Below are 27,998 nucleotides of genomic sequence, written 5' to 3'. Positions count from 1 at the left end.
GGATGCCTTAGGTGGGGTGTGCGTGTGCAGGATCTGTTCACAATGACTGTCTTCCTACAGCAGGTCCAGAGCCACACGTGTTGTGCCACGGTTTGGATTCCATGTCATCCTTTCTGTTGTGTAGGTAGAGGAGTCTCTGAGTGATTTCCATGAGTGCGGATTGATTTTCATGGAGCCCTTTCACCTATTTCAGTCCCTTCTGTGACTTATGGCAAGTAGTTTTAAGATTGCCAACAGTTAGGTTTCTCTTTAGGTACCTTGAAATGTCCTTATTGCCATTCTGTTGTGTGAAGGCACTGGACAGCGTCAGAGAGATGCAGGCAGGTATTTCTACATCTTCTCTTGGTAGGAGCCAGTGGAGTTGAGTGACCTGGCCAACTCCCTTTGTTCATAGGCAGGACAGCTGGGATGGGAATCCCAGAGCCAAGTGGCTTCCCCAGCTTAACAGTCACACCTTTCTGGTAAGTTTGTGATTTTAAACCAGGTTTCCCTTCAGTATGGATGTTCTTCTAAACATTCTCCTAAACAACTAGCTCTGGTTGGTATGGAATTAGATCTTAGGAATGGAGCCATGAAAGGTAGGATGGAAAAGGCATTGGCCAGCAATCCCGGTGGCTGCCATGCTTTTGTGATGTTGCTTTCTTTTTTGAAATCTTAAATGTTTCACATTTTATCTGCTTTATAGTCTATCAAGAACAGGAAGTTTCTTCCCAGGACTGGTAAACATAAAGCTACTGTGAGCTTTGGGCACGTGTCCAGGCCTTTCCAGAAAACCTCCCTTCCTGGCATGCTGATAACCACCCTGCTGATAGGAGGGCAGGGGTCTGCCTCGTGTTGTATTAGGCTGTTTGTGTGTTTCTTTCCTTCTTCCCTTCCTTCTTCCTCTCCGCCCCCTTTCATTCCTCTTTTCTGTGAAAATGCTTTTTCTAGCCAAGTCAGTGTCTGGGTTTGTAGTGAGCTTTCAAAAGTCCTCTTAGGCTAAGCTGTGGGAAGGGCACTGTGACAAAGGGTAGAATGAATAGATTACCAGAGCTAGTTAAAAATATCAGACTGAGGAGGACAAAATGGACTCAAGTCTGCATTCAATCTGGACTCAAGTCTCTCTTCAGAACTCCCCTAGACCTCCAAGGCCGCAACTTTCTGTGACAGTAAACTCTAAATAATGTGTCGTATAGAAGCCCATAAATACCCAGAGATTTGAATGAGGATACACATTTTGTAGTTGTTTGCGGTTGTAAGAACATGAAAATAACTTGAATATTTGCACACTAGTAGAAGAGTGCTTACGTTAATTATGCTATGTTCGTGCAGTGGAATAGAATATGTAACTCTGGGAAACAGTAAGGTAGATCTCAAGGTAGTGAATGAAGAGGTGTCTGTTTCACACTATTCATTGGGGAAAACCATATTGGCTTATGTATACATAGTATATATTTAAGTATATATACATATCCATTGAAAAGTCTAGAAGGATATACTCCAAACTGTTAATAGGTAGTCATGGAAATCGGATTAGAATGAAAGGGATTGTAGGTATTTTGCTGTTTTAGTTTATATACATTTGTAATATTTACTCTTTTGCAATAAATAATCGGTATTATAATTTTAAAACTGACAATTATGAGAGGCCAAGCAGGCAATGATATATTAATATCTTTTACTATCTGTCTTTTAACTGTGATTCTAGATTTCTACTTGCATTTTCTTTTAAGTTACGAAACCAAGGAGTCATTAGGGTCATTGTGTTGCTGGTCTTGTTATTAGGTGGATGATCCTTTTTACTTTTATTGGTTAATGTGCATTACCATCCCTCCATGTCTATTTTTCCATCAGTATCATTGGAGGAGTATCATCTCATTGAAATATTAACTCTTAAATGAGTAGTTACACTCATTAAATCAATTCACTCTTCTTTTGAGAAGTACAAAAATGTATGTAAGAATCGATCTGATTTATGCAGATGTCAGGTTTTCCTGGGTTCAGGCTATTAACCCACCTGTGTGCCTACCTCAGTTCTGGGCACAGTGCTTGGCCAGAAGAAGAGAAATTATTCATAGGAAAAGTCCTGTTTCCTTATAAAAATGAGGTATTCGAATGCCACTTCATTTTCTTCTTTGATTCATGATATCTGTTTTTTGAGAAGAAAAGAGAAATAATGAATGATTTGTGTGGGTTCCCAAAAAGTAGAAGTCCATCAATTTGGGGGAGTGGGATGAGGGTTTCAACCTAAGAATGGCGGGGAGGGACACAAGCATTGATACATACCAGATGATACAACAGGCAAACCAAGGATCAAAGGCCCACTGACTAGAAGCCCATTAATTTCATTTTATTTAGGTTTTTATCTAATCCCAGAGCACATATTAATTTCTTCAAACTTTTTGGAAGGGAATGAAAATTTTGTTTGGCTTTTTATTTAATATGGACTAAAGAGTAAGAGCATATTTTAATGATTTCTGTGGTTTTAAATTTCAACATTTACTTGATGATTTTACATCACCTACTTCCAGTGTGCACGTGTGAATATTATAGTTCCAGATACCTTCATGTCCTCATTAGTAAAGCAACGATATCCATAGCTGTGAAAACAGTAAATTTATCTTTCTTCTGTTTGCACTTTACTTCCAGAAGTGAAGTGTTGAATTGGTTTTAGTTGTACATATATGCCTGGATTGTAGTGTGGCTCCATGGTAGGAAACTGGGATTGTGGAATTTAGACCTGTGAAAGCCCGTTCTTCAGGTCCACATCAGTGGATAATATCACCTTGTGGTCCAAAGACAGCACAACTGTGTTGTTAGTAGCATGGTTGGGGGAAGCTGCGCATACATGATTGTCCTGTCTCCTTGTGCCCTGGCCCTTGTCTCACCCAGCACAGACTCTGCTGAGCCAGTGGAGGAAATCACCTTCACAGTGGCTTTGCATCTCCGTGTTTTTTCCCTTACCTTTCAAAGGCCCGCCTCTCTGATAGGTACTGTTTTCCCCACATATTCTCCTCTTGTTATTTCAGAAGCAAAAGGTTAATTTGGGGAGGACGTTTTTTGGTACTTAGGTTGAAACCCCGGGAATCTTTGTAAATTTAAATTAATGCCTTTTGTTTTTCCAAACGGAGGCACTTCCCATCATGAGACAAATCTCCGGCCTTCTGTCAGTGACTTCCTACAGTGTGAGTCGGTTGACTTTGTGGTCTCTGACTTGAGTAAATCCAGAATTGGAAACACATAATCTCACTTGTGCACAGATTGCTTTGAAGTTGCTTCAGGACTCACTAAATCTTCCAAGTGTCTTTTTTTCCCCCCCTTCCCTGTGCAGGTTTTTCCAAAGTTTATGGTCCTTTTTCTTTTTTGGAACTTACATGTCTCCCTGTTGCTCTACAACCACCGCTTAAAACCATAAAATGTAACCAGCTTGTTTTCAAGTGCTTTCACCTCATTGACATTTCCAGGAACTTTTGATGAATTCTCTGTTGACCCCAAGTCTCAGGGGGTATTCCTGGGTGAGGACTATGCTGTCCAGGGCTTTTTCTGAGTCTCCAGAGCCAGTTGGTGCAGAAACTCTCCCTTTCTCTTCCTCAGTGCCATCGCCTCCATCCTGAGGGCCTGGCTTGACCAGTGCGCAGAGGACTTCCGAGAGCCCCCTCACTTCCCTTGCTTACAGAAACTGCTGGATTATCTCAAACGGATGATGCCAGGCTCTGATCCAGAGAGAAGAGCACAAAATCTACTTGAGCAGTTTCACAAGCAAGAAGTGGAAACTGACAGTGAGTACTTGCTTAAGTTCCAAAAACAAGCTTGATTCTGATTCTGTAAATTCCATGTTGAAGATATGTTTTCCCTATGTTTTTTTTTTCTTAAGATTTATTTTTTAAAAGATGTATTTACTGGGGCACCTGGGTGGCTCAGTAGCACCTGAGCTCGGCTCAGGCCGAGTGTCTGCCTTTGGCTCAGGTCGTGATCCTAGGGTCCTGGGATGGAGTCCCACATTGGGCTCCCCGGAGAGCCTGCTTCTCCCTCTGCCTATGTCTCTGCCTCTCTGTGTGTCTCTCATGAATAAATAAATAAAATCTTTTTTAAAAAATAAAAGATTTAGGGATCCCTGGGTGGCGCAGTGGTTTGGCGCCTGCCTTTGGCCCAGGGCGCGATCCTGGAGACCCGGGATCGAATCCCACGTCGGGCTCCCGGTGCATGGAGCCTGCTTCTCCCTCTGCCTGTGTCTCTGCCTCTCTCTATCTCTCTGTGACTATCATAAATAAATAAAAATTTAAAAAAAGATTTATTTATTTATAAATAAAACATTTTTAAAAATTTCTCTTTAAAAGAGAGAGGATGTTGGAGGAGGAGAGGGAAAGAAACTCTCAAGCAGACTCCTCACTGAGTGCAGAGCCCAATGTGGGGCTCGATTTCAAACCCTGAGATCACCACCTAAGCCAATACCAAGAGTCAGAAGCTTAACCGACTGAGCCACTAGAATGTTCTTTCTATACTTGATGAATGACTTCGGTTTGTCTCAGAGAGACAGACTGCTGGGGGGACTGGTGGTGGGTAAAAATTCTGAAGTTTATCAAAGTGCTAATTACAGAGCCTCAGACTTTTAGAGCCAAGAAGATTTTCAGGACCACCTAGTCTGATGCTCTCATTTCATAGAAGAGGAAACTGGCTCTGAGAATCGAAGTGATTTCCTGGGGTTTCTTCTAATACCATAAAGAGGATCTTTTGCTTTCTCTTGCCAACATGTCCCATGCTGAACTCGACTTTGCTTTTTATTATCTGTCTCCTGGCTCCTCTAATTAATGGAAACCCATCACGACCACCCCTGTTCAGCAGGCAAAGAATTAAATCCAGTTGTGCCCCTGCCCTCAGAAAAGCTCAAAAAGCCCTGAAAAGGTGTTTGTCAAGCAAGAAGACATCACTGCCATTGAGCATGGCTGACGGCCTCATCAGAGGAAGTTTCTGTGGCTGTTTTTTCCTATTGGAGGAACAGACTGCCTGTTTTCAAGGCCAAAGGAAGGGCTATCACTACAGGTCGTGGGCCACGTGGAATTATCTTTGAAAAAAGCCCGAGAGAGGTTAGGACAGGCTTTCAGCCTGCCGCTCCATCCCCTCGCTGGCCTTCTGGATGATGGTTGCCATGGTGGCTGACCCACTTGGAGCTTTTGACAGGCCTTTCCCTGAAGTGATGCCTGATTTCCTCAGTGAGGGAAAGGAAGTGGTTCCTCGCCATCGATAAGAGAGGCTGCATCAGTGCCAAAGAAAATAAGCCTGCATTCCAGACAGTACCTGTGGAATTGTTTTACGTTTGGGGGATCAGAGCAGGGGGGAAATGCAATCGCATCACGAGAAGCCGACTGCCAAGTACTGTATATCTCAGATGACTTCAGCTGCCGGGAATGCTGGAATCCCAGGGCCACTCCTCCAGCTGCGGGACCTGCACTCCCTTCAGGGCCTCCCCGCCTGTCTTTGAGCCGGAGTGGAAAATGCTGTGTGAGAGCCCAGCTCTCCCCACTGGGGCTGCCCCTGGCTCCCGGCCTAATTGGGGAACCGGTGGGACCAGTCGTTCATTGTTTCCGACCCAGCGACTGGAAGGCAGAGCTCATTTGGCAGGCCGAGGCTGGGGAGAGGGAGATTGCCTGACTTTGGAAAGGCTTTTAGGCCAGGCTCGAAAATGAATTTTTTCTGAGTTTGGAAAATTTTAATCAAGAAAGCTCTAAGCTCTCTGTTTATTAAGAACAGAGTTATGGTCGTTATGGAAAAGGAGTTTTTAGGAGCTTGGTTCACCTGGGTGTATCTTGCCCAATTTCGTGCTGGCAAAAGCAAAAGTTCTCCTACATTGTTTTCCAACAGTAAAATTTCGCTTCTGAGTTTTTTACTTTCTTACTTCTGGAAGAGAGCCAAAAGCAGAAACAGCGAAGGCATGGCTGGCTTCGGCCCCAGAGAGAAAGGACCACGTCATCTTCACCCACAGCAACATCCAAGGCACATATGGGTCGCTGTGAGTGTGTGTTGAGTGAAAGAGAGGATCCAAACTTACCACACTTCCTCTGTGGCTGAAGTAGGTCACCTTCTGCATTCCAGAGCCACTGGGATACATTGGTATAGTAGCTAGCAAGAGGGATGGGACGCCCATTCTGAACTTTTGTTTGGGATTTTAAATTTCTCATTCCTCCATTGAATTGGAGAGTACCCTCAGAGCTGTGTGAAGGCAGAGTGGTGAAGTCATAGGGTTCTAGCTCACGCTGGTTTGTGTTTCAGACTCCGGAGGTGGACAGTGTTTCCTTCCTGCCTTCTGCAGTCATAACCCAAGCCCATTGGCATCAGTACCTTCAGCTTGCCATGTGGGTGGGGATGGGGGGGCTGTGTCGGGGGCCGTCCTTAACCACATGCCCCACACTGGAGTTGGCATGTACCCACGTGGTGCTGTGATAGGGGGAGTGACATAGGGTCCACTCTCCGCACCCCTCTCCCCTGGAAAACTAAGAAAAGACCACCCCAACTTGACCCAAGATGCATAAAAGTTTTTACAAAGAAAAAGCTTAAAATGTAAACATTCTGTAGTAACAACACTGATTTAAGTTTCCACTAAGATGTAACTGAATGCAACTACATGTTGGGGGTTTTGTTTGTTTGTTTGTTTGTTTGTTTGTTTGTTTTTGAGAACAGATTTGACAGAGCAGGGAGTGTGAAGGGGATGAGGTTGGGGGATGAGGATGGAACCCCAAGAATCAGGAAAGGTTCCAGGGGAGGAAGGCTGGGGTGCAAATGCAATTTCATCCATTCTACCATCTTTCAGAATGGAGTCTGGAGTTCCTGTTTCGTGTGCTGAGTCCTTCAGCTTTTGGGTTGAAATCCAGATGGTTATTAAAGTGATCTTTTTTTCTCACTTCTTCAGTCTCTGCCCTGTGTGATTTGCTAATGGAGGAGCTTATCTATAATAAGGCTCAGGTGAATTTAGCTTCAGGCTCTTCTGCTTCACCCATACTTAACTTGAGGTGGGAAACTGAAAGCTGCCCCAAACATCTTGAGAATTCCAAGGACTTTCTTAGAATTCTGAGGACTTCATCGGCACTCCTGACACCCAGAGGGTGCATTCTACTTCCCCAAAGCCTGGCCTGGTTTCATTCCCATTCCTTCCAGGTTTCTGGTTATAAATGGCCAGTCATTAAAAATTGCATCATTGGGGCTTAGGAAGTGGCTTGTCTTTACACCAAGCAGAGGTAGGAGGGGAGCCCAAGATGAGAGAAACCCCCAGAATGTAGCCTGACTTTGCCTAATCCATCTCTGTCCCTGGCCTAAGAATCTGGTTTATCAAAGGGTAACATGAGTCCTCTGAACTTAATAAAGAATCTCCAAACAGAGATGAAGCAGAGCTCCATTTCCCTCAGATTAATTGTGCTAATCATTTCTTCCCATGGGTTTTTAGAAGGATTCGCCATCTTCTTTCTCAGTAAAAGAAGTTCATTTTGACTCTACTAACAAGGTCATAAACACTGGCACCAAAGTACTCTTTTTTTTTTTTTCCCCCTTCTGTGAGCAGATGGGTTTCCCAACACCATCTTCTTCAGCCTGGAAGAGGAAGAGGAACTGGAAGGTGGAGGGCCTGCAGAATTCACGTGCTTCCCAGAAGATCTCGTGGCGGAGCAGCTGACCTATATGGACGCAGTATGTATTCTTTCTGTGCCTGAGATGTGCTTCTACTTAAAATGTGGGGACTGACCATACCGGTGGCCTGGGGAGGGCAGTGGGGTAATGTGATTTAAGTCTTTTCTAATCCTTGAGAGAGGCTGTGCCTGTAAATGCAGAGAGAAGATGTGACTTGAATCAATCATCTGAATAATTCAGGCCTAAGCTCTCCTTGCAATTCTGGGGGAAGGTGCTTTTTTACTTGGCACTCGATACACGGAGGGAAGTAAGAATTCTAATTCTCGTGAAACAAAATCGACCCTGTTCCGTGGGTTTTTCTCTCCCTCTAGACTCATAAATATTTCAAGATCTGAACTGTTTATTTGGAGGATTGTAAAGCGGTCAAAGTATAAATTAGGATAAAATAAGGTCACTGAATCCACACGTGACTCTATCTGCCAGTTCATTCCTACGTGTGCTCCCATGCTTTTAAAGTTTGAATATGTTTGTTAGCCATACAAATTTGATTAGTCACATGTCATAGTGCAATGGTAGCTGGTAAACACCAGTTAAAGAAAAGAGGGCCATTATAGATCATCCTGATGCTTTTAGCTCTTCTTCACTTACCGCTTTTGAAGAAAACAGAAGAGAGAGTGACAAGAGTTTCCATCTAGTGAGCACACAAACTATCAGAAGCAAATCAGAGAGTCTACATAAAGTAAATCCTGGTGTTCTCTCTTCCATACAAACCCTTACATGTCTTGTATTGAGTTGTCATACAGATGAGAATCAGATTTGGCCAACGAATTTGCCTTTGTTTTTGTTCCACAACTGACAGCATAAAAGAAAGATAGGAAACTTCATTGGATGACTTTTAGGCAAAGACAGGCTATAAATTCCTTTCTTCCTTTTACTCTGTGACGTTGAATGGGTTTTCCCTTTATATGCTAATTTTTTTCATTTAAAATCATGTAAAATAGCAACATTGATGACGATGTCACATGCACTGTACTTCTTTGGGTCACTTGTCAGGTGGTCATTGGGCATCCATACGCATCGTACACAGTTCATGATCATGAGTGCCCAGAATGCACCATGAATATGAACCACTACTATAGATTTGTACCTGTTTTTCGAGATATAAGTCAAAATGTTGTCAGTCATTTAAAATTGTCTTTTGGCCATTGTGTTCCATTTGTTCAGTCCAGCAGATTTAGAAGGAACATGTGGGCTTTTCTGACCAGTTAATATATTAATTATTTACTCCTGTCCATTGAAGTAGACACGGTTGAGGCAAGTCAAGTAGAAAAGGGTTGTTTGTGCATTTACAAAATATCAATTCACAGATGAGCCAGATGACATGCTTTACTGTATGAAATGTCTATGTGGTCCTTAAAGTCAGTTTCTCTTTTGTTCTAGCAACTATTCAAGAAAGTAGTGCCTCACCACTGCCTGGGCTGCATTTGGTCTCGAAGGGATAAGAAGGAGAACAAACATTTGGCTCCTACAATCCGTGCTACCATCTCTCAGTTTAACACGCTCACCAAGTGTGTTGTCAGCACCATCCTGGGGGGCAAAGAACTCAAAACTCAGCAGAGAGCCAAAGTCATCGAGAAGTGGATCAACATTGCCCACGTAATTGTCTTTTTAAAAATATTCGTTGTTTTTATACTAGATAGTAGAGACTACTCCATCTCTCTGTTTAAATGGGTCTATGCATTGGGTGGCAAGGCAATCAAATAATCATATGTGAACAACCATTGGGTTTTTTGTTGCTCTTATTGTTGTTCCTCCAAAGTAAGAAAAAAAAATGCCTCTCTTAACTTAGGGGCTTCTTTTTCCTCTTTAAAGAAAATTGGTCCCTTGCATGCTTCTTCTTTCTGCTTACAGGCCTGCACACTGCTGTGTCTCCAGCACAGCATCTGCTTTTCCCCTTATATTCACAAACTGAGTGTCAATTCTGCCTACATTCAGTAAATTGAACTTGATATATTGTCTAAGTGTCAGATAGACTCTTCCACACAGAATGATTACCTACCTATGCACACTTCCAGCACCCAGAAGCGTTGTATCTTCTACAGATTTAAAGAGCTGGTGCTGTCTCAGAATCCTGAATCTCTTTGCTAAAGGACTGAGATGCACAGATTTTACATTGATCTGGGGCTTTCCAAAGGACTTTCTATCTGAAGTTGGAGGGAAAGAGTTTATTCCAAGGCTGAATTTCTGGTGAGTGTCAGTCTAGTCTCTTGGGTCAGCTGCTTATATACTCTATGACCTTGGCTTGTCAATATCTTCATGATCCAGAAAAGGTGGACAGTATTCAGTCTCTTGGCCACCAGATATTTCATGAGCTCTTGAATGCACGTGAGCTACAGTTTTATGTACTTGGTGACATCATTAGGATAAGCTCAATTAATGTGGTCTTACAGGAGCCTGTGGTCAAACAAGGAAGCTAAGAAATACTGGAATGATCATAACCAAGGCAGAAGAAGAGTGGGGCTCTATGACATAAGCTAGAGTTGTAGCGAAGGAGAAATCACTTCTGGCTGGGGAGATCAAAGAAGCCTTCATGAATAGGAAGACATTTGGATTTAGCTTTGAATCTAGATAGAATTTTTGGTATTTGAAGATTGGGTAAGATTTTTTTGTTTTGTTTTGTTTTTTGGTAGGCAGAAGAAATTACATCACCAAAAGCTATGTAATTAACAACAACTTTGAAAAATAAGTATTATATAAATATCTTATTATTCCATGTTCTAGGTTATATGGGTCAACCCTCAACCAAAACCCATTTTGCTTTCTATGCTAACATATATATATTTTTTTTCATTAAGCCCTCATGTTTAGGGCATAATGCCTGAATTCATTCTCTCTCTCTTTGTAACATTCTCTTTTGTTGTCTTTGATTAAAAAACAAGAACATAATTGTACCAGGGAATTTGCCTTATTTGGGGTTTTTAGGTGGTCCATTACCACAGATGTTTTAGTATATAAAAAAAGGAGGAAAAAAATATCTTATGACTTAAATTTCTCCTCTTCTGAGTTGAGCTTATTTCTAAAGAGCTACAAAAAAAGTTCTATAGATAGAGTGGTGGAACAGAGCATGGAATTTCTGTCTTCTTAAAATGATAGGAAATTTTTTTTTTTTTTTTTGCCACAGATGCTATATATCCTTTAATCCATTCAACTGCTTAGAAGATCTATAGCAAGAATACAACATCTGTATGTTTGATAGTGTGACCCAAACAATGACTTTTGGTCTAAATTAAATATAAATTGTGCATTTATGTGATAATAAGAAATACAAGTTGAACAATTTGGGGAATATTCCAAGATCCATAGCACGTGTTTAAAAGCCAGGGGTCCTTGCTCTTGGCGATGTAATTTCCTAATATTGAGCATTTTGTGTCCCTTGAAATTATGTGGAGTAATTTAATAATGAAACTCATAGGTGGTTTCCTGCCAAGATTTATTTTACTTTTCCTGCATTAATCACAGTTAATTTCTACCAAGAGGATATTTGAAAAATGATAATAATTTACACACAGAAAATATCTGTGACCTAATGTGATCGTATTTTCTTGGACTGTCCTTGCTATGTTTTTATTTTGCTTGTGCATCTCCTGGAAGATACCTCCCTTTCTAGAAATGCGGCCAAATGTCTCTTGTGCTCCTTTAAACCCTTAACTGAAGCCTCTTTCTGAGTAATGTGTTCCATATGTCTATTACAATTTGTATGAAGTATCTTTTATTTATTGCAAGTTTCTTGATATTTGGAACATGACTTTTGAATTCTGAACCTTTGTTGAACCATGCTCTCGTGGGCTTGGGTTTCCAGACTGACCATGTTTCAGAGTGCTCCCTCGCCCACTCGCTCTTTCTTTTCAAATAAGGGGAGGGCATTGAGGCATTTAAAGAGAGTGGGCATGACTTTTGTAAAATACTTTGGCATTGACTCTAAGAAGAAAATGTTTGGAGGTTTGTTTGTTTGTTTGTTTGGCATAGTTTTAAGTAGCCAGATTTTTGGCAAGCTAAGTTAGAGAATGCTGTTTTTCCTTCCTATTCAGGATTAGCATGACTTCATGAAATGACCTTCTAAGCAATGTGCATTTATGCCCAACCACCCCGGGGTCTCTTGCTTTAGATGTTCTGCACAAAGCTAAGCCCGTGCTCACATAGTGTACTCAATGGGAAACAGCGGATATATTACACTCTCAAATGCCTGTATATTGAAACATCTCCTTTGACATAAGGCATAGCCCAGTCTCCCCATGTTGCCAAGAATGGGGCTCTCTCCCTTACTGTTTTGCTGTCCCTGCCATTCATTCAGCAGGACATTGACTCCAGGGTCACTGGCTGCTGAGGCTGCAGACTCCGTGCGGTAGCTTCAATTTCAGGATCAGAGAGCCTTTCTCCTTACCCAGAAAATGACATCCAGAATGTTTCCTGTTCTTTCTATTTTGTTTTCAAGTGCTGCCAACGCGAATTTTATTTTAAAAGCCCAAGTTATTTTGGAAACACCAAAGTACCAAGGTGTTTCTGAATGTTTATGATTGTGGCACAGGCCAATTTGAAACCAAATGAATGTGTATAAAAATATTCCCTCTTGGCTAAGAACATAAAAGCCAAAGTTCATCTTGCGGTGAATTTTTATTGCCAAGTTATATACACCTCTCTGGGCAAGGGATGGCCATGAGATGTTCGATACCATCTGACCTCACAATGGCTGCTGCCTGGCTCCTTTTGTGGGTCTAAAGGATATAGTGAACTGTCATGTGTGTTTTTAGGGCATCTGTGTGAAGAAAGCTTATTTCCGTAGCACAGCACTGCAGACTCACCTCCATTCGTGTTTTTACTAGGAAAGCTGGAAACCATAAAACTGTAACAACAACGCAAAAAATATATTAAAGGGAGAAAAACAAGCATACGGTGCCAAAACCTATAAAGTGTTTCGGTGACTGGGGTGGGAGTAAGGAGCCACTTTTTGATGTTCAGTATTTATACAGCTGCCTATTTAGTGGTAAGAATTCATAGCAGCTGTGATACCTCTAAAACAGGAAACCACCAACTCACTGTATTATTGATATTTAAAGGCCTTTTATGTTTTAATCACTTTCCATACAGGAATGTAGAATCCTGAAGAATTTTTCCTCCTTGAGGGCCATCATTTCTGCACTACAGTCCAATTCCATCTATAGGTTAAAAAAGACGTGGGCTGCCGTCCCGAAGTAAGTTCCCAAGTGTCCTGCTCTGCTTTCTTTGGCTGGGGCGACCAGTCGGTGTATAAATGGTATGGGTCCTCGCCTTCAAAGCTCATATTATGTAACTAGAGAAACATATTTGAAAGGCTCTGTGTGTCCCAGGCAGGGTGCACTTTACACGTAATCATTAATAAGTTTTTAGGTGGGGCTGCCACAGGAGTCAGACTCATGGGCAAAGTGTGCCAAAGCCAAGGTTATAGGCTTTGAGGATGATTTTAAAGATGTGCTTATGATCTAGATTCCGAGGGGTAAGTTTGTGGCATGATAAAGTTATTGCAATTTGCTGTTACTTCAATTATTTGTCAGCCGCCTTTCAAAGCCCTAAGCTGTTCCAAGATGTGAGGGATCATGTGTGTAGATGTGATGTTAGTACTTGCTGTTCAGTGAGAATCTATTTAGTTTGCTTCTGTTTCAGCATGCTAAAAGCTATTCTTAGTGATATTAAAAACCCTCAAGTGTCCCTTCCACGTACCTGACTAAAGTTATTAACTGGCCACATTTTGTTTTTCATTTTTTATTTTTTAATATTATTTTCATTTTATATCGTTTGTCCTATATCTTGGTGGAACCTTTGGAACAATTAACAATTTCATGTCCTCATGATTTTACTATCTTCGTTCCCCAATTTCCAGAGCTTCCCTTGTAGACCAGAGAACTTTTAGCAGAGGAGGGAAAGGTGAATGAGGAGGCAGCTCTGATTCCCTATCAGTACAGATTTAGAAGCTGGGGAATGTGTCATGGCTGCAAACTAGGCCAGTTACATTCAACAGGTCTACCTGGGTTTGAACTAATCAAGAAGTCAAGCTGTATCAGGGAAGAATGTGTAAACTTTACAGTCTATAGTATATGCAGTGTAATCACTTTTAGCCAGGAGAGGAGCCAGCTGGCTCCCCAGGCAGGCCTGCCCTTGTGGAATTGGTGGCTTCGGGCCTTAGGAGTGGAAGGTCTAGGCATTCAGTTTCATCAGTCCACTCAGAGCTGATTAAAACCCTAAGGGACTAACAGGGTCCAAACCTCCAAGAGACCCCGATTGGTACACCAGAATTTCATAAATTTATGCTGAAAAATGAGTGCCAGAGTACTCTTGCATACCAATGGGCTCATATTCTCAATCAGCAGAATGTCTGCTTGGGGGAAGTCAAATTATTTATTACATAAGGCTTTGATGAGTCAGTAGAAAACAACTGGAAGTGGCTGATCGTAATGTCTGGTGTTACAATGCTGTAGGAGCCTTAGCCACTTGGAGACTCCAAAGCTCATGCTCTATTTACAACACTGTTATCTATTAGGAGAAAATCTGGCAGATAGGTTTTTCAAAGTCTATTGCAATTTTTTTTATTACCACTTATTCTTAAGTTCTTTCTCCTCTTCATTAGTTTGAAAAATCAAGCTGACTCTGATGTGAAAGAAAGACGAGTTGATTGGTTTCTCCTTTGCATATAAATCTTATGAAAGATATGGGTCATATAAAATCATTAGATGGTAGACCTTGGTGAAATACAGTGGGAAGATCAGATGCATACGGACTCCTCATCCTCAATAACTCAGACCCCTCTCCTTCCCTTCATCGGTACTCCCCAGCCCTGGTATCAAAAACAAAAACAAAGGGATGGTCAGGTGCTAAAAAAAAAAAAAACAAAAAACAAAAACCTCCTGTGCTTGATTGCAGCCTTCTCTGATAGCAATGACAGGTAATCCTATCTTTCTTTGGTAGTTGATAAATAGCATACTGTGGAAAGTCACTTAGCCAGCCAAAGATTTCTTCCTCACAGCAAATGTGAGGCTAAAACACAAAGAAAAAAATTAGTGGGGTTGTATCTTAATATTTTGGTTACCATATGAGGTCCATCCTTCCAGCTGGCTTTTTAAACTATTCCCCTCAAAACAAACCTCAAAGCCACATTCTGTACAATGTGAGTGTCTGGTTTGTTTCTTAGTTGGTCGGTTCATGTTTTAGCAGGGATGCTATAGAAGTGTCATAGTTCCTAGAGAAGATACTTTCGTATCAGCTTTCCATATTTATCATTGCTAAATTCAAGGGACAGGGTTAAGATACCTTATGTGGTTATCACCTTCCCTGTAATCCTTTATGCTAACTACTTTCAGAGGACAGAGAATACATCTGTTTATTTCCCTTTATTTAGGCCCACATGTAATTAAGTTCCTAACTATTTTTTCCGAAATACAAATATCTTTACTGGTTTTCTTTGTTACAAGAATAATATCACCCTCATTGTAAAACAAATAACTTAATAATGACTTTCTTGTGATCATGACATGCTGCATGTAGAATGATATGGCTCCATTAACTCTCTGCCTTTAGTGTCCTCCACTCAGTAACCATAGAGGGCTGAGAGAAAAGCCTGAGGCCCATGGAGAGGGGCAGGCCTCCAGAAGGGATAGGGCCGAGTAGGCACTTTAGGGATATGATCCTGCTGACTTTAATGCGGTCCCTCAAGAAGACTCCTAGTATTTTTGTTGTATAGGTAAGAAAATGGAAGCTCAGGAACATTAAGCAGTTGGCCTGAAAGCATTTGGGGAGAGAATGGCAGTGGGGATTTGAACCCACTTCCCAAACCAGAGCCCATTCTGCTTCCATCTACTCTGATGCCAATTTGAGAGCCCAGGCCTGTGACTTAGGAAATTTGGCTTCTGCACCTGCCATTCTCAACACTTAGTAATGGAAACATCAGCAAATTCCTGACCCTGCCATCTTCATCTCTAAATGAGGGGACTGGCTAACATGATTTCTCAGGCCCCCCAGGGCTCTGTGTATTGCTAAGATAGATTTTTTTTTTTAAGAACACATCCCAATGGAGCAACTTGATGTCCCAATTTAATAATTCTTTCTTATGATTATAACATGCACAGATAGAAAAATCCCTCTCTTCACATAGGTGACCATGTGTACCTTTAAAAAAACAAAACAAAACAAAAACCACCTAGCCTGGATGAATAAAGTCATTGTCCTCCTCTGTGGTCCTGTCACCCACTGATCTTGAGCTCAGTACAATCTCTCTGTAGACACAGTAACTGAGGGCAGCAGGGCTGAAGGTGTAGGGCTTCCACAGACTCCTTTATTTGTTCATATTTTTTTCTTCCCTCTCACAGGGACCGGATGCTGATGTTTGAAGAACTTTCAGATATCTTCTCAGACCATAATAACCATTTGACCAGCAGGGAACTTCTCATGAAGGTGAGGCAGTTGTGCTGGGATGCTGGGTCACATTGCTGATGGCTCTGGAACCCAGTTAAGGCAAGAGTGGCTTGATGGCTCCCTACTTTCCTGCCTGTCCCAGGAGAAAGCCTGCAGTGACTTAGAAGACAGAATTTTTGGGTTTTGGGGGCCAAATCTGAGAAGCTCAGGGCTGAGAAAACTGAATGTCCAGCTCCTCGGTTTCACGGTTACACAACCAGATTGTGAAACTTGTGCTCATTGAACATATCTTATTAATGAGCCACGCTGCAGACACCAAGTGCTGGTGGCTTGGTGGGCGAGAGGCCCTGGAATATTCCTTCTCAGCAAAACTTCTTCTAGAATGACAGAGGCCAAGCCTGCAATTGCACATCCTTTACTTGGACCAAGTTGCATGGTCCATCAGCAATATTTATTGAATGCCAAGTGAGTGCTGACTTCTGAACTAAAGGCAGGTAAAAGTGTAGCTTGGTTGATTTTACTTCTTGAGACATTTTTTGAATGTCCGGTATCTGTAAAGCATTGAAGCGGCCTCTAGGAACATGAAGGTGATAAACGCAGAACCTGTCTTCAAGAATTCACCCTCTGGCTGGTGGATGTAGGACGAAATGAGAATAAGTAGTCAATAAAGGTACAAATAACAGGTTGTGAATGGTCATCAGAGGGAAACATAGGCCAGGTACTATCTTCACAGCCTTCCTATAAAGTAGATTTTATCATCCTTGTTTTGCAGATAGCCAGGACTTGGAGAGGTAAGTACTATGTCTTAAATCACACACCTGGTAGGTCATGGAGCTAGAATGTGAACCCTACCTGGCAAGACTCTAAAACCTGTGCTTGTATCATGTAGGCATAAAACTATTTCTTTTGGCCACTTGGGAGTAGGGGACAGGGTAGATCTGAGAAAACTTCACGGAGAAGGTAAATCCGTAATTGAGCAACTGTTGATTGAGTGTTCACAATGTGCTAGATGTCAGAGGTACACCCACGCTGAAGGCAGTCTCCGATCTTAAAGAGATTACATCTTGTGTCAGGGGGCTGATGGTAGAGAAGAAGACAATTATAAAATCGTAGGATATGCACTACCATAGCCCTGAACTGGGCAATGAGAGGATATGATCCTTGTCCTTAGTCTCTTTTGCTGCAAGTTGGAGATAATAATAGTATTTAGCCCACTGACCTCATAGAATTGTTTTGAAGATTGACTAAGATAAAATATTTGAAAGCGCTATGCAAATAAATGTATTTTTAGTATTTGGCATGCCTTGTGCACATGAAGCCAAAGTATGCATAACAAATGCAAGTAAGTAAAGTATGCACTACATATGCAAGCTTAGGACAGGCACAGAGTGGGGATGAAAGTCCAGTGGCGGTGGGGTCACTAAGAAAAGGCACCCACCTGGTACCTGCTAGATTTGTCATTCCCGTAAGGGCCTCTGTTACGGTCTTCTTGACTGGGTGTCCTCCTAAGTCCTGCTCTTCCTGCATGTCTCATCGTGGGCTCTGCTGGGTACTCAGCCTGCCTCCTTGCTGGCCTGCAAGCCTCTGACAGGAAGGAACTGGATTTGTTTTCTCACTGTTCTATCCCTAATGCCTGACACAGTGCCTGGGATGCAGCAAGTGTTCAGAAAGTATGTTTGACTGCATGAATTGGTGGGCCTTAATAGTCATGTGACATTGAGACCCTGCCCACTCTTTGCCCTCCTTGGACTAGGTGATATGAGCAAGACAGTTTATGCTGACGTCTGACTCTGGATTTGGCCTACCTGATTAATGGCATGCTAACCAGTGCTTGCTGAGATCACGTTACTCCCTGCTTCACATCCCCCTGGATTTGTAGACTTTAAATGGAAACTCGTCTGGCTGGAAGGAGATGGCTTAGTGGTCTCCCTGTGAGGAACACAAAGCTAGACAAACCGGAGCCACACATTCAAATCCCAATAGCTCTGAGTCATCCCTCCAACGTAGATAAATTGAATGCTGTGCAGCTCATTGCCTGGTGGCAGTGTTCTGGCCGAAACCTTAGGAGCAAAGCCATATCTAGACATTAAAGGTCCCATAAACCTTTCTTAAATGTAGAAGTTGGCCCTCGTGCTCGAAGTTAAATTTCTTATACATGGCTCAAATCCCAAAGAAATGAAAAACTTGGCTATGAATTCCTGTGGTCTGTGCATTATCATTAACGATGTTGTAATGTTTTGGGCAAGCCATATGTATATGTAGGTCCCTTTCCAGTCACCTTTGTTGATCATTCTTCATGTGAAGTATATATCATTCTTCATATAATTCTGAGCCTTAATTCTCAGCATGGTTGTAAAAAAGAAAAAAAATGAAATCAAGGTACTTAGGTTCTCGAAAAAAACCCCTGGGAAAAATTGCTGGCCTCTGTTTCTAATATACCATTCCTGGACTCAACCTGATTTACCATTGGGTGATCTTAGTCTTAAACACTGATCTTTTCTTCCACCTCTGGGTAGATGTAATGATCCACCTTTATGATATTATGGCTGAGGCAACATAACAATTAGCACAACCTAAGATTTTCATTTTAATTGTTGGGGGAAAATGTTTTTATTTTTCTCAAAGATTATCTTAAACCTGTTTGTATCTCAAACAGGTTTGATTATGATTTCTCGAACTTAAGTAACTCAGAGCTGGTGAACTGTAGAGTCCATAAATTTTAAAACAGCAGGAAAGCAGAATGCCACCAAATCATCCCTGTTCTTGGGACTTTTAGTGAGAACTCTCCCTGGTGGAATTGATAAAAACAACTCTGAGAACAGCCCAACAATTTGGCTGTAATGGAAATGTATATGTAGTGAAGCTCCAACATACACTCAGGCCAGGGTGGGAGCAGGAGACTCTGAAGGTCCATTCAGAGAGTTACCATTAACTTCTTCTGGGTGATAATGCACCTAACATTGAGAAGAATTCAGCGCCTCTATACATCCTAGCAGAAGAGGCCCAGAAACAGGATAGATAAGGGTAGCTGAACTCTGCCAAGGATGGAGATAGAAGGTGGGACTCAGAGGAGAAATTTTTACTAGGGAGAGAGAGGGAAGAGAAAGAGAGAGGAGCAGTAGGTTGGTGGAAGGAGAGGGAACGATTTGAAATTCATCTAAACAGAGGCAGTCATGAAGGATGGCATTTCCAAAGATGTGAATGTGGCGAAAAACATGAAGGTGACTTTGGCAGGAAGAAAAGACACCATGAGCATGAGCATGGCCAGCAAAGGAGTCCGAAGAAAGGAACCAGACCAATGCCATCAGCATACCTGTGAAAAGTTCCAACGGGTTTCTAGGAATTGGTGGTATGAGAGCTGCAGAGCAGAAGACTTAGGGCCAAGGAAGGAGAAAATTGACACTGATGGATTTTCGTTTGACATCTCATCTGGGAGAACTGGCACCAGCCTGTCTCTTCAGTTGCCCAGTCAGGATTGGAGGCTCAGTCTCTTGAAATCATGAAGTCATGAAATCCGCAGGCTTGCTCACGCTCACCTCAGGTCTTTACCAGCCTCCCAGTAAGGAGGCTGTCCTGAGTGCTATGGAGGTCTGTGGCTTTCCATCTCTGCTGGTCTGTGGCTCTCTGGAGCCTTTTAAACTTCAGAAATCCTTCCTAAGAACTTTCGAGATACCTTCAATAACTTCCACACCTGATACCTCTGCCAATGATCAAGAACTGGAAGGGAACCAGAGGGATCCACATAGGAAAGGCATGGTCATTTGCTTTCATTCCAGACAGAGGTATTTTCTCACTTCTAGCGAATTCTCAAGAATTTGGGAGAACTCGCCACCACCTCACATGGTAAATGGCACTTTCCTTCATCCCCAGGAGAAACTGTAGGGAGGAGTCATTAAACGGTATTGCTCCTTATCACCCTTTGTAGTAGAGTTAAAATAGATCATGAGTCACGGTGGGTTCTGGACCCAGGTTAAGGCTGATGAATGCTGGAAGATATTGATGCCTCATTGCCATCGGGAAGGCCAAGTCTGCAAAAGACACACACTCCTGTGTGTGGTCGGGGAAGGTCACATGCTATGGTCACATCAAAAACCCCAGCGAGACTGACGGAGGAAGCTACTGGAACGCGTATCCCCCATCCAGATTGTGAAATTTGCCTCCCATTCATATACTTCCTGGAAAATGAGAACTTAACAAGACCCCGAAACCACAGAATCCAACACACTGTGTTCCATCAGCAGGCGGGAGTTTAGTCATCATCGTTGAAGAGTTTGGCAGGAGCAGAGGAAGGGTAGCTGCCCGTCCTCAGGTGCCAGGAGGAAGGATTACCTTGTAGGAGTTCCAAACCTGAGAAAAGCAACCTAGGAGGACCAGGGAGGAAAACAAGGAGAAAAAAGAGGTGACGGTCTGGCTTTCATAGATTAGTGCTGCGGCACAATATTGGACTTCCTCAGAAAACTTCCGGAATAAAAGTTTCATTTAGCTAAGAAATACCACAGAAAGAGTCCCCAGAAAGAGTCCCCAGAAAGAGTCCCTTTTCTCTCCCAGAATGCTGGCACATGTATTTCAGGCCAAGATCAAGAAATCACAAAATGTACTGAGGAAGAGGTCTTCATTTCCAGGGCATGTGATTATTCTGGGTGAAATTTGGGATATATAAAAATTGCCTCCGGTTCTGGGAACTGCTGGCCTCGTATTGACCATTGATTTTTATCACTGAATCAGGGGTTCCCCTTAGAGAGGGGTGGAGGGGACAGGATCATCCGAGGCCACCAGACCTTATTGCAAATAGACCTCTTGCGACGAGCCAGCCAAATGTTTACATAATTGAGCCCAGAGCCTGCTGGAGGCCTCTTGGTTTTGCATGGCATCCAGGCAGTTGTGCAGGGGTTCCGGACCTGACCCTCCATGCCCCTTTGCTTGTTTGTGGTGCCGCTCTCCATCTGTGTGTGTGCTTCTGTTTCTTAGGAAGGAACCTCAAAATTTGCAAACCTGGACAGCAGTGTGAAAGAAAACCAGAAGCGGACTCAGAGGAGGCTTCAGCTCCAGAAGGACATGGTACGTTGGGCCCTCAGTCTTTTCTGAGAACCCAACAGATAGCAGCCCTGTGTGGGTGGCGGGGCTTCTGCATGGCACTGACACCTTCCATCTGCAGGGCTCCCCTGCTTCCAAGAACATTCTCCATCCTTCATTTATTCTCAGCAGCCCTGGCAGGTCTATAGGAGACATATCATCACTCCCATTTGATCCAGTGGGAAATCAACACTAACAGTCACAAATCATAGCGTTCTCTGGAATATTCTTTCTTCTGGAGGTAGGGAGCAAAATCCGCAGTAGGGAGACTTTCTTCTCTCTTACTGTCCTCCTCCATGAACTCCTGCCCTTAGGAGCTACTGCCCCGGGGCCTTGAGACCTCCTGGGAATGCCTACTGAAGTCAACTTTGGGTGCATGGTGGCCTAGGACATGGGTGCTGAGGAAAGGGTGTCTGCTCCCAGGAGGACTTGGTCTGTGTACTGGCAGATCTTTTCATTTGTTTGAAAACCTCTGTCCATTTTCCAGCTCCCCATACTAATCCCAAGGACTAACCAAACCTCATTTTTCCATACTCAAAGGACATACCTCCCTCCTTAAGACTGAAAGATAGTTACTATCTTTAGCTTTATCTTAAAGCTTTATTTTAAAAATTCTCCTTTTAGCATGGAAGGGGGAAAACCAGAGAGGGGATTAGACACTGGCAACCTCTGTATCTCCTCATCCTGGTTTTGGGAGGATTTTCTCCTTCTTTGGAAGGCTGGACATAAATCAGAAATGTTGTTTTTGAATGATAGGACTCTTCTGTGCCATAAAGCTGATAAAACATTTTACAGCATTTCAGACTTTCTTTGGTTGTTCAAAGACAAGTTAAAAATAGCTGCTAAAAAAAAAAAAAAAAAAAAAAGATTATTTTAGTTCAGGATGAGACCTTGTGCACATAACAGAGGAGGACAAACTGCCCCTGAGAGTGAGTCCTCGGGGTGAACCTCTCCAGTCAGCTCTGGGCAAGGAGACAGCCAACCTCACATTGAACAACCTGGGCCTGCCCTGGCTGGGATTCTGTTTCCTTCCAGAATTTCCCAAGTGCCTGAATGGAAGTGAAGAGAAGGTATCCATGGCAGCCACTTTTTATTTTCTCTTTAGAAAGGCTAGTGCCTCAGTGGCCTTATGGAGAATTGAGATGATCTCAAAGAAAGTTTTGTGAAATTATTTTTTTTAATTTTTATTTATTTATGATAGTCACACACACACACAGAGAGAGAGAGAGAGAGAGAGAGAGAGAGAGGCAGAGACATAGGCAGAGGGAGAAGCAGGCTCCATGCACTGGGAGCCCGACGTGGGATTCGATCCCGGGTCTCCAGGATCACGCCCTGGGCCAAAGGCAGGCGCTAAACCACTGCGCCACCCAGGGATCTCCAAGTTTTATGAAATTAATACCGTGTATATACCTGCAGCTGAAGTGATTCAGCCTTCATTTCCAAGGGACAATTTTTAAAAAACCAAACTTTTTATTGTGGAGTTACAGGACCACTGAGATCGTGATCTGAGCCAAAGGCAGTTGCTTAACCAACTGAGTCACCCAAGAGGCCATTTTAATAAGTGACATCCCATGCTCTTGTGGGTCACACTCTTCCTCAGTGTACAGTCACCCACCTTTACCACTGGTGAGGCCGCTCCAAACCACCAGGAGTATCCGCACACTCTGAAAGAGAACAGGCATCGCTTGAAACTGTGCAAGCAAAATATGAATCCTCTGTGAACACTCTTGAGGATTGGTACTTGTATGCTCTCCTGGCTTTGAGGCCTGTTTTCCTAACTTTCGAAGTTAGAGATTAGGTGATAACGGAATTCCCATCCTTTTTAACAATTTTAAAAATTTCAGTTGTGGAGGATGACACTAATGGTCTTGAACGGTCCTTCATTTTCTCCAGATGTTGTCAAGGCTTACCTGGCCGTTCAGAGGTTGCTGCTTTCATCTATGAATGGTATCTTGCCCAGTTTAGCCAGCAGTAGGTACATTTGCTCCAGCGTGGAGGCTATCGAAACCCTTCAACTTTTTAGTAATGTCTGTTTTGCTGTGCTTGCTCCTCAGGGTGTGATGCAGGGAACTGTGCCCTACCTGGGCACCTTCCTGACTGACCTCACCATGCTTGACACGGCTCTTCAGGACTACATTGAGGTGAGTTGTATGCAGGTGGCAACTTGGATGCCCAAGAGAGAAATTGATTTTATCAGTGTCTGTTGAGGGCCCATTATTCACACAGCACTGTGTCAGGTGCTGTGCCAAATACAAGGCAGAGTAACACCAATAGTGGCTCACAAGCCAGTGGAAGGTATATATCAAAGCTGCAGGGACTGTGGAAATACTAGGAATTCAAACAGAAGTGCAGCGAGAGATGAAGGGAGGGTACAGCGAGTTCCATGTGTGGGGGTGGGAGGGCAGGAGTGATGGCAGGACCTTATGAAGGAGTGGGTTTGAGAAAGTCCTTGAGGAGCACTTCGGCAGGTAGGGCTGAGGAGGTGATTTGCCCTAACCGTCTCCTTGGTAGGGTAGAGAGGTGGTCAGATCTGGATATTTAATTACTCTTTCCTTTGTTCATATAGTCACCTGCCCTGAGGCACTCTTGTGCTTTCTCTCCTGTGTGTGTGCTTTCCCTCTCTGTGGGAAGAGAAGTGAAATTTAAGCTATGAGTTAGTAGCTGTAATCAAATATTAAGTGGAGAGGGGCAGCCTGGGTGGCTCAGCGGTTTAGCGCCGCCTTCGGCCCAGGGCGTGATCCTGGAGACCCCGGATCGAGTCCCACGTTGGGCGCCCTGTATGGAGTCCGCTTCTCCCTCTGCCTGTGTGTCTGTCTATCTCTCTCTGTCATGAATAAATAAATAAAATCTTAAAAAATCTATTAAGTGGAGAGGAAATTTGACATTTGAAATGAGATGTAAGGATTGCTGTATATCTAAGTTTCCGTCACCTCCCTGGCTGTCAACGTGCCATGAGTCTACTTTTCCTCTATGAGAGTTAGCAGGCCTAGTAGCCCTTCTGCATGAACCTACCTCCGAACCTACCTCCAAGCTCATCATAATGTTGTGGGTGTGCTCATGTTTTGCATTTCCCGAGCTCTGTCTCTTCAGATCCCCTGTCTCAGCTTATCTCAGGAAACATTCATTAGCACTGGGGAATTTTGCGGGGAGTGACCAATGATTTAGAAGTTAAGTTCAGCCTACTGGAGCTGGGGGATGAAGAATTGAAACTTAACTTTTCACAAGGCTATGTAGAAGCCACTTCCCTTTTGATAAACCATTGACAATTTGGTTTCCAGGATGAGTCAATGACCATCTGTTTTTGTTGCTTTTTGGTTAAGAAATAAAGTGGAACATTTACTCGAGCGTTTGCCCTAACTGGCTCTACAAATGTACTTGGATTCTGAATTGTAACTTCCTTATCATGACTATTTTAGTTGGTTTTGGACATATTATAAGAAGGCTGTCTGCCTATCCTGTCTTGTTATAATTAAAAGAATATTTTTCTTGAAGCAAATGGTGCTACTCTTCTACATAGCAGCTATAATTGCAGTGTCATTAATAATTGTGACTTTATCATCCCTCTGACATATTTTTATGAGATGTAGTAAAGGGGCTGTATTTCAAAGTAGCTTGGTTTGACACTATTTATTAATTTTTCATTTCAGGGTGGGCTGATAAACTTTGAGAAAAGGAGAAGGGTAAGTAGAGGCCTTGGCTGTAGTGTTCCATTTTACTTCACCTGAGCATGAAAAAAAAAAAAAAAAAGAAGCAAGGACTTAGGCTTTTTTTGTAGAGGCAAAAAAAGAAAAAAAAAAGAATTGGCATTTATCAAGCACTTACGTGCAATTGTGCCTTGTGCAATCCTGTGTACTTCTCCTCCAGAGTGCCATGAAATAGGTTTTATCTACCTCGATTCCCAGGTATGGAAACTTGCCCCGAGAGAGATGGGATAACGGGACCGAGGGTTGCCTGGTAGTAGAGCAGGGATGAGATCTGGTCCTGCTGCTGCAAAGCCCACATTTCTTTCCTCACTCCTCCTCTCTTCCTTGTAGTCAGCCTCGGCAACACCAGGTTCATCCTATGGAGGAATAGGGGTTTTGAAAGAGTAAATGACATATGGAAGATTTAGTAAAGATGATGAAGAGTTAATAAAGATGGAGAGGAAAGGGTGTTTACTGTTATATGTGGATAATTCCTTTCCTGTCAGCATGGGAAGGGGTGAATTTTTCTGTGGTGAGGACAGTGGATGGTTTTGCACAGCATAAAAAGAGAAAACAGAGCTTTGAAATTTTGCTATAGTTTTAGTGTAAAAATCGTGTGTTTCAATAGGTACTTAAATGATACAAAGGAAACTGAATGAGCAAAGGAATGCCTTCACCCTATAACACTCAAGAGTAAGGAACCTTACTCACTCATTCACTCTCTCATTCCTCAAATATTGATGGCATGCCTCTCATGGGCTAAGCACTCTGATAGGTTTGAGAATCGCTGTAGAGAAAGCCTGGTGCTCCCTGCCCTCATAAACGTCACAGTCCAGGAAGAAGGTAGGCAAGTACAGCTGATAAGGCCTGCTGAGCAGAAGTAGTGAGTATCACAGGAAGATGTAGGAGGGGAATCTAACCCCAATTTGTGGGGTCAGACAAACTTCCAGGAGGAAATGACGATTGAGTTAAAACCAAAACTTTGGGAACCAAACTGAGCTCGTTAGTAGCAAGATAAGCTAACATAGACAAATACTTTCTTCTCTAGCATGATGATAGATATTTCTTGAGGATATTGAGACCAAGAGCTGAAGTCATTGGATGGGAAGGTGATACCCATAGAACCTGCCCATTGTTGAGTTTCTTCTGTCATGTCCTGTGATGATGAAACAAATTCGCTCATTGGCCTCCAGAGTTACCCATCTTTGTCCTTTAACTTCAGAATAACCCTGGCTGGTACTCTCTTTCCTTTTAAGACTTTGGGAAAATTTGAGTATAAAACCTAAAGCTAAAGCTTACACTCTTTGCTGCCTTAAAAAAAAACTTTATTGAAACATCTAAAGAAGTATAAATAATTTTGGACATAATTATGTACTTGCTTCTCTCATGAGCCTTAAAAGATTTAGTTACAGGATTTACTGGAGTTGTAAAAACCCAAGGATTCGGGAAATCCAAACATTCAAGTTTATGAGGCCCTAGAATGCTTACATATTCATCTCTACCAAAACTTATTTACTGAGGGGTCAGGATTGAAGAAGATGAGGATGGGGCACTTTAGAGCTTCCTGACTTACAGTAAATTTTTTCTTTATCTTTTAGGAAATAGAAATGTAAATTTAAAATATACCTTAAAAAAATAAATTTTCTATCCCTAGAATGAAAACATAAAAAAGGAAGCCACTGTGGCTTTCGATAATAACTAGTTTGGGTTGCTCTGCTAGCCTGTTTTTGGTCATGTAAATTGCTTTTTCTAGGAGAAGGAGGATTGACAAGCATACAAAGACCTCAGAGATTCAGAGTTAGAATTGTTAAGTTATTCAGTTCTTTTATTTCTAAGAAAGGCAGTACTTCGAGTCCTCCTCATTGGTTTTTGCCATTGTTTATTTTAATTATGTTGTGTCTTTATACTGAAAAAAGATACATTTGGTTGGCTTTATTATTTACTCTCTTTTGGTGTTCTGTCTGCTGTAGGAATTTGAAGTGATTGCCCAGATAAAGCTCTTGCAGTCTGCCTGCAACAGCTATTGTATGACACCAGACCCAAAGTTCATCCAGTGGTTCCAGAGGCAGCAGCTCCTAACAGAGGAGGAGAGGTAGGTCCACATATTGCCCATCAGTGTGGAGCTATGGTGTTGGAGAGAAGAACACTATCTCCTTTTCCTTATTTGGCCATTTATTCAGCAGCTATTTAGTGAGAAGCTACTAGATTCTAGATCCTCAGTTTTCAAAGGGTAATGGTATAGCAGGAAAGGCTGAATTGATGGCATCAGAAGATGTGCTTTCAGATTCTTGCTCTACCATTTATTGATCTTTAAAATCTTGAACAAGTCACATATTACATATTCTTCATTATCTTCAGGATACTCTCTATAAAATGTTTGTGAGGATCAAATGTCCTATTTGGAAAAGCATTGTTTAAGTGCTGATCACCATCCTCATCGTCACCACCACCACTACCACCCCATCGTCACCATGTTTGTCATTTTTGTTAATTGGTACCAATTTCCAATTTCCAAGGAGCTTGCATTTGGGAAGGAGAGACAGACTCATGAAGAATTGAAATATGGGGGGTGGAGCAGGTAACTAAAGTGCTATAGGATCTATAAGCAGAAACAATTTGGCCGAGGACGGGAGAAGTAGGGAAGATAATCAGTAAGGTGTGAACGTTTGGGTTAGGCTGCAAAGTAGAGACAGGATTTCACCAGGAGAACTGGAGAAGAACATTCCAGACAGAGGGAAGAACGTGAGCAACAGCTTGGTGGCTTGAAGGGGTTGGCATCTGGGAGAACAGTGAGAACTCTGTTGTGGATGGGACAGATTTCAAAATCATGATTGACAAGCAAGCAAAAGTACATTAACTCCAGTGCCTTGAATGTCCGCCCAGAAGGGACATAGTCTTTATCCCATGGTCCAGCAGATTAGAGTCTACAGACCATATCCAGCCCACCACATGTTTTATATTTTTAAATGGTTGGAAAATAAAAAAAAGAGGATTGTAACATGGAACAGTTATTTGACATTCAAGTTTTAGAATCCATAAATAAAGTTTTATTGGAATACAGCCCATTCATTTACATCTTATTTATGGTTGCTTTCATGCTTTAAAGACAGTTAAGTAGTTGGAAGAGAGACCATATAGCCTGCAAAGCCTAAAATATTTGCCATCTGGTCCTTTACAGAAAATATTTGCTAACCCCTGCCATAGACCAGG

At 42.5% G+C, this 27,998-nt stretch overlaps 1 protein-coding gene across 2 annotated transcripts in view; it reads left to right on the top strand.

Moving 5' to 3' along the window:
* The window catches only part of RGL1 (ral guanine nucleotide dissociation stimulator like 1), a 261,146-nt gene that overhangs the window by 209,251 nt on the left and 23,897 nt on the right, over positions 1-27,998 (top strand). For both annotated transcript variants that reach the window (XM_041755483.1, XM_041755490.1), the window contains 9 exons: positions 3,574-3,758; positions 7,529-7,653; positions 9,034-9,249; positions 12,739-12,842; positions 15,987-16,071; positions 21,001-21,090; positions 23,160-23,246; positions 24,753-24,785; positions 26,759-26,880. In XM_041755483.1, the coding sequence (XP_041611417.1) occupies positions 3,574-3,758; positions 7,529-7,653; positions 9,034-9,249; positions 12,739-12,842; positions 15,987-16,071; positions 21,001-21,090; positions 23,160-23,246; positions 24,753-24,785; positions 26,759-26,880 (1,047 nt within the window). The remainder of the gene's footprint in view (positions 1-3,573; positions 3,759-7,528; positions 7,654-9,033; positions 9,250-12,738; positions 12,843-15,986; positions 16,072-21,000; positions 21,091-23,159; positions 23,247-24,752; positions 24,786-26,758; positions 26,881-27,998) is intronic.

Source organism: Vulpes lagopus, chromosome 1 (genome assembly GCF_018345385.1).
Source record: "Vulpes lagopus strain Blue_001 chromosome 1, ASM1834538v1, whole genome shotgun sequence".
NCBI classification, from domain to species: Eukaryota; Metazoa; Chordata; class Mammalia; order Carnivora; family Canidae; genus Vulpes; species Vulpes lagopus.
Note: the sequence above shows the minus strand (reverse complement) of the source record. Positions and strands in the feature narration are given on the sequence as shown.